This window comes from Triticum dicoccoides, chromosome 5A, assembly GCF_002162155.2.
Source record: "Triticum dicoccoides isolate Atlit2015 ecotype Zavitan chromosome 5A, WEW_v2.0, whole genome shotgun sequence".
Classification (NCBI taxonomy): Eukaryota; Viridiplantae; Streptophyta; class Magnoliopsida; order Poales; family Poaceae; genus Triticum; species Triticum dicoccoides.
This window is the reverse complement of record NC_041388.1, coordinates 15,916,610-15,923,458: the sequence shown is the minus strand read 5'-3', so window position 1 is coordinate 15,923,458 and position 6,849 is coordinate 15,916,610. Positions and strand designations below refer to the sequence as shown.

The 6,849-nt window shown below is 43.0% G+C and overlaps 1 protein-coding gene across 2 annotated transcripts; it reads right to left on the bottom strand.

Moving 5' to 3' along the window:
• Positions 1 to 815: 815 nt before the first annotated feature.
• Positions 816 to 6,344, bottom strand: LOC119298823 ((E)-beta-caryophyllene synthase-like). Of its 2 annotated transcripts, XM_037576124.1 has the most exons (8): positions 6,174 to 6,344; positions 5,670 to 5,928; positions 5,197 to 5,569; positions 2,903 to 2,977; positions 2,759 to 2,806; positions 2,531 to 2,666; positions 1,836 to 2,081; positions 816 to 1,183 (listed from the first exon to the last, which is right to left on the bottom strand). In XM_037576124.1, the coding sequence occupies exons 1-8, from the start codon at positions 6,306 to 6,308 to the stop codon at positions 878 to 880; spliced, it is 1,578 nt and encodes a 525-aa protein (XP_037432021.1). In that variant the 5' UTR covers positions 6,309 to 6,344; the 3' UTR covers positions 816 to 877. The 2 variants fall into 2 exon arrangements, with proteins under 2 accessions (XP_037432021.1, XP_037432020.1); XM_037576123.1 differs by having other exon boundaries at positions 2,759 to 2,977.
• Between the last annotated feature and the right edge of the window lie 505 nt (positions 6,345 to 6,849).

The following is a 6,849-nucleotide window of genomic DNA, read 5'->3' as shown; positions in this document are numbered from 1 at the left end:
TCAAGATTTCTCGATGTTCTATACGATGTTCCAAAGTTTGCAAGTGCGGACGGTATTTGTTGTTTATTCATGAGTATTCGCACAATGTTGCACACATGTTACAAACATTTTGGTTTTATGCTTCCAAAGGATTTTCTTTTGCTGCAAATGCATTTCTTTGTCCTTGCCAGTGTTGTTCATATGTTGCACACATAGATTTTTCATGCTGCAGGTGCTGTGACACATTTTCAACAGTTTTGTTGCAAGGGCACATTTCACACGCTACAACACTTCTTGTTGTGATGGATAGAGATCCCAGATCTAGCACTTAAATGAATCCAACTATGGCAGAGACGACTGATTTTGTTTTTCTCAGTCAGACGACTAACAGTAAGGGATAACCATTTGATAACATATGTGTCGGAGTGTATGTCATGACACCATAAAAGGTAAAGCATCGAAATTTTTTGTTTTATTTTTTTGGGAATAAAGCATCGAGAATTGATCGACTGGCTCGGAAAATGTTCAACCCAGCCAAAGGCACTACAAACGCTGGTCCTAGTACAATACACAATTTCTACTTCCCATCGCTCGCTTGGGAGGTACCGACTAACTCAGGGAGGCTAGGAGAGAAGCTCCTATATGCTTGTAGCTGTCAGGAACCAGCTTCTGCAGATCCAGATGCAAAGTAGTGTCTGGTGTGATACATGTTTAGTCTAGATACTACTTGCTAAACCAGTTGATCGAAAGACTTGATTATCATTATGCTTGCGCATAGTACGATTTTTTCTCATAGTTTTCTCACGGGTATACACAACTTTTGCATGATACATGAGTGGTGAGTTACATAGTTTCTCATAGTATGATTATTTGCATATACAAATTTGAATACTTTTCTCTATATAGAATTTACATATATAGAATCTACTACCACTTTGAGAGCCCGTGGATCGGTGTACGCGTCTTGATCCTTGTACAAGAAGTCCAACATCCGTGTTGAATTCACCACCGCCTCTAGGAGCGGCGTTGTTGGTCGCGCGGCGGCTGGCTTGAGGAGCTCCTCAATGATGTCCATCCATGACTCCTCTATGAGCTCGCTGAGCTTTCTATATGCATCTTCCTTTGCAGTGTACTTGTTCTCCTCCATGCACGCTTCCACCGTTGACATCACAGGCCTCTCTCCAGAGCACTGTTCTTGTTCTCGCTGATTTATGAGAGAAAAAAGAGGGTCATATTAAAAAGGTGATCATACTCATCTATTAATATGGCTACGTGCATCAGTGCATCAATTGATGCAGAGACCAGGGTATCCTTCTTGGGTTAAATAACTTCTCTACTCACTCTGTAAAGAAATATAAGAGCGTTTAGATCACTCTTATATTTCTTTCCGGAGGGAGTATTAGTTAACCTATATTTTATGGCAAGTGGTTTCTATGATTAATTAATTATTATACCTGTTCAAAAATAGATGGTGTTCTAGAATTTTTTTTGCCAAACTTCTCTGAGGAGAATGTCGTTATATACCAAATTATTTGAGATTTTTCAACTACAATAATATCACTAGATTTACCATGTAAAACATTTCAAAGTTCAGTAAGTTTGTAGTTTATGACAGTATATACATATTCATGTTTAGAGTCTTTGATACTATTTCATAATGGAGGGATTACATCAATTTACTTAATTGGCATAGATATCATGATGCACACAACTAGGATTTATTGTTCTTTTGGATTATATTCACTGCCAAATAAAAGCGACAAGCTACAAAACTAGAAGGATCCCAAACTTATCCATGAACCAAAAACTGCAAATAAATAAAATATGGCGTGTATTTACAGTTGTAAGTGTGTAACCTCATGCGAAGCCACATCGTTGATGACACGGCCAATGACACAAGAGGCTCGCATAATTTTAGGATAGGTCATGCCCCACTCGATGGCATCTCCGCTCGCTCCTATGACAACGAAGGCAAGGCATGCAACATGCATGCAACAACAGCTAGGCACTGAGAATCGCAGGTGCTCCTCAACGGTAACAGGTGTGTCACTTTCCTCACGCCATTTTGCCTCATTGTAGTAGCATTTCGTAGCATCGATTAGCTGCATAAGTACAATGACATATTTATTTTTCACTGAGAAGTTGATTGTCTACATACATACACATGTTTCTTTCACATAGCAGATTTTTTAACGAGCGAACATAAACGAAACAGAAGCTTCATAAGCATAGGTGTTAACTTTTAAGACGACAAATATCAGGATCTCAGTTTTTTAAGTCTCGTGCAACAAAGCCAACTGTTAAGATGAGCCATATATTGAGTACACTGTTTATGAGTTAAAGTATTTTAAATTTCAAATTTACGAAGAGTCTTGATGATTTCATCACTTTTATCTACGCGTGCAAGCCTCAAGTGGCTCTGCACCAATTCCTGCATGCGATTCAGAGGCTTCGCACCATAGTGCTAATTCTGTCCATACATAATGATCTTATGCGTGTATTTCTCGGTTTATTTTCTTGAATTAATCATGTTCGTGAGACATCAACTTACTAGCTTTTTTACATAGTCTGCATGCTTGTTTCCTTGACTATCCAAATCTTTTGCGATGACCTTCATGGTAGCGAGTACTTTGCTGTAGAAGAACTTCATGTAACCTGGGAGGTGTTCAGCGGCTTGCTCATCCCACCTATAAAGAATAGAAAGTTCTTCTAGAATTAGTACCAAGCAACACATTAATTGGTTGTTAAACCATCCTAGCTCACATAGATATATAGAGACCTTTCCATTGCCACGGTGAGGAGCCTGCTTTCTTCTAAGGTGCTGTACCTGTCGTAAATGTCATCGAATATCGATATAAATGTAAAGAATTTTGTGAGTACGATTCGTCCGTATGAATATTGTGGCTCAAACAAAACTCCTAACATCCAAAAGTGCATCTCCACCATCCTGTCTCGTGCGAAGCTCAAATGGTCTTGGAGTTGCAGTTCTTTCCACCACCTGCAAATAAACCATGAACTCAGATTGTAATGGTACGACGAGAATATGGAAACCAATTCAAGAGTTAAGGGGCATAGGGTTGTGTCTGCCATCAGATTTTAGTGGTGTACTCCCTTCATTTTTGTATACAAGGCCACTGTCGAATTTACAATTTGCAACTATACAAGGCCACTAACATCAATCGAGGTAAAATTGATAAGGCTTGCCTCGTAGTAGCAACCGAGGACATTAATACCCCTTACATGCATGTGGGAGTGAGAGGGTTGGTGTGCATGCACCACATTAATCAGACTACCCACAATGAGAATAACATAGGTGATAACATCACATTTATCTAGGCAAAATAGATAATGTGACATGTAATTAATGAAAAAAGAGATGCATGTGGTAACATAGCTAGTTACTGTAACATCACACATATCAAGAAAAGATGCTACAACCTAATAAATGAAGTTATGCATAACACAACACATATGTTACTACCCATTGTGGAGGTAGTAACATGGCCGCTCATAGGCGCCGGCGCACCGGCCCAAAGTTGGGCCGATCGCACCAGGACCGCGCGATTTAACAATTGGTAGCCGCACGATCTTTCCTCCACTCGTTTCTTCCCCAGCACGACGACTTCTCTTCGAGAAAAAATAACAGATCGACATCGCATCTCTCCATGGACGAGCACACGACCGGCCTCGAAGAACCACCCCGCGCGCTCACCCGTCGCCTCGCTTGCCGCCGGTCGCCGCATTCGCCGTCTCTGCCGCCGCCCTCGCCACTGGTCGCCGCACTCGCCCCGGTCGCCGTCCTCGCCGCCGTCGTCTCCTGGGTTTCTCGCCGAATCCATGCATGCAGCAAGCTTTCACCCCATTGGTTGCACCTCCCTCGCCTGGTGATGGTCGCGGCTTCGGCAATGTCGGTCGCGGGGCGTAGCACCCAAAGCGACGAGCTCGCCAGAAGGAACCTACATCGGGTTGCTGGTAGCAACAAAAATGTCCGTTGGTGGTAGCAAAAAAATTTGTTGGTTCCAGCAAAAAATAGCTCGTAGTTGTCGCCACCCCATCGCCATTGTAGCAAAATCGATCGCCGATTGTAGCTTTTCTGATTGCCGGTTGCAACAAAATCATGCGCTCTGCCGTCAGTGCAGTAAACACTCCGAGGATGCAGCAAAAATTGTGGTTGGTTCCAGCTTTTGATTTGCCGGTTGTAGCAAAAACAAAAGCTGGTTCCAGCTCTAGCTTTGCGTGAAAACAGCTTCTTGGTCACTACTTTCGTCGGTCGCCGTGGTAGCAAAAAAGCTCACCGGTAGAAACTTTTGTCTTGTTGGATGCAACAAATGAAGCGACCGCCGTCGTCGCCGTAGAAAACACTCTAGGCGATGCACCAAAACTAAATGTTGGTTCCAGCTTTTTATTTGTCGGTTGCAGCAAAACAAGAAGCTGATTCCAGCATCCGTCTTGAAAATTATCCAACTCGCCGTGGGTGCTAGAAAAATAGCCGGAGCTGGAGACGATGCGCTGGGGAAAACGTTTGGCTGCGCAAGCATGGGGTGCAGTGACAAGGGTCTCACGGGGAAATCGCTGGTCGCGGGGGTGGACGACCACCTCGCTGACGAGATGTGGGCTGCAGCGACAGGAGCTCGATACGGGAATGGATGGCGGTCTCGCCAGCGAGATGTGGGCTGCAGCGACAGGGGCTCGATACGGGAATGGATGGTGGTCTCGTCGACGAGACGCGGGCTGCAATGATGGATGGGGGAGAGATGCAGCTGGACGTTGGAAAAAAATGGGTGGAGAAGGAGAAGGATAAGATCCGACTGGGCTCATCTCGTCCGTGAACACGCGAGTGCGTTGGTAGCAGGAGACCGGCGCAATCTTTTGCCGGTCGTCCGGAGGGAAACGTTTTCTTAGTAACATACACTAGTAACATGTGCATGTTACTACTTTAAGTTACTCCTCACTGTGACTAGTCTCAACCAACAAGGAGTGAGAGTTGTCTTGTTGTGCGTTGAAGAGCAAAATGCACATTAATTAACATGTCAAGCAAGGAGAAAAGACTAGCTTGCAATATTAACTTAAGTAGGCATTAATTTCTACCTTAATACCTGTAATATGAGTTTGTGGCCTTGTATATAAAAATGAAGGGAATAATATAAATTGCACGGACGGATAAAAGATGAAATTTTGCCTATATACTAGCAGATTTCATCATAGAAAGTCACTTACAGAGTAAGAGTCCTCAGCTCCTCACAATAGAGAGCTTGCAGAATACTGAAATCCAGCTTTGCAAGCTCCAAAATGGCATCATTCCTTGTAGTCATTCTCTCATAAACTGAGATGAAGTGCCGCGCTTCAACTCTTCGAGGCCTCCTGAAAAGAGGCGTTTCCAGTGTGCGCCGCACCTGATCGAGCAATATTGATGGTGGAATTGTTTGTTGCTCCACGGCACACTGGAGATGGCCTTTTGTGTAAGCCATTGCGCTGCTGAGTGTTTCTTCACCATGTGTTCGAACATGGGCAGCGTTGTACATGCACAAGAGGCTTCTTGTTTCATTGCAGGTAATCTTTCCTTCGTCATCTATGAACTTTAGGAATACATCTGCGGCATTGTCATGTATAGTACGTATTCTATTAGGAAAAATGTTTTTTGAAAATCTCACCGACCCATGTCTTTGAGATTCTAATTATGTTTGTTATACCTGGTGAAACATTCAATCCCTGTTTCCTGAGCAAATAAAATCGAAGGGCCGTCGTGTGAAGATCGCGGGCTTCATCGCCGGCATCATGAATCCCACACAACAAATCATTGATCTCCTTCCCATAGTGGTAGTCCAAACCAAGCCGCTGTAAAGTATCGACAAGCTCAAGCTTCCGAGGCAGATCAACAGGACCCGAATCTACTATTCTTGCCCTCAGCTCTTCTTTCATTACTTCAGCCTTGTTTTTCATGGAAAGACACTGCAAGAGCATGTAACATTAGTACTCACTTTGTGTCCGAGGTTATGCTTCGACAAAGTACTCATTTTGCATGAACAACATACTTCATGATGTGCGTTATATTATCCGCTAAACCTTAAGTAGACTTCTACAAAGTGTAAAACGACATCTATAAAGAGTTGTGCAACGGAAGTACTACTAGTTCATCCAACCTAGCTCCAACAAGAAGGTACGACACTGGAGTGTGCTGATTAAATTTAGTTCACCTGCGCCGGAGAGAATGGCCTGAAACCAAGGAAGAAGTCCCCCCATACGGTGGGGTGGTGAAACCGGTGGCTGCCCTGGTTGTCGTTCATCGCAGGTGGGTGTGGGCGACGGTGACTCTCCACGGAGGCTGCCATTGCCGGAGAACGTTCGAGCTCAGCTGATTACTTCTATCTGATAATGTTAAGGTTGGTGGTGCATGCCTTGTGAACTGGTTGGCTTTATATAAGAATTAGAACAGGAGAGGCCCCTAAATGGTACACGTGTATAATACTGGAGACACATAGGAACACTGAATGCAAAATTCACGTGATATTGTAACTGTCACTTTCAGTATTGTGGCACAAATGTGCCCATTAATTAAAGTTTTTTTATTCGAGAAATTATGTACAGGTTTGAAAATTCTAAGACATGTGTCTCTTTCATACTACGTTGTTCCCTTTCGACAGGGCCACCCAAAAAGATTCTTATATTAGTAACTTGAGGCACTCAGAGAGACACCATGTAAAGTCACATCATCTAAAAAATTTAGATGGTTGGATCTCGAAAACACAATGGTAAACATGATTTCACGACCCAATAAGATAAAAAAAATAGCAAAAAAATCAAACAATTATAAAATTTAAGGTTACAAAACTTGATCGAATGTCAATTCACATGTGAACTTGTGAAGTTTCA

What these genes read in the sequence shown, in the direction of transcription:
- LOC119298823 (XM_037576123.1), bottom strand. Translation starts at nt 6,308, where the DNA reads ATGGCAGCCTCCGTGGAGAGTCACCGTCGCCCACACCCACCTGCGATG. An exon ending in GGGATTGAATGTTTCACCAG is followed by an intron (nt 5,570 to 5,669) that starts GTATAACAAACA and finishes ACAATGCCGCAG; the next exon opens with ATGTATTCCTAAAGTTCATA. An exon ending in ACGATGTGGCTTCGCATGAG is followed by an intron (nt 1,184 to 1,835) that starts GTTACACACTTA and finishes CTCATAAATCAG; the next exon opens with CGAGAACAAGAACAGTGCTC.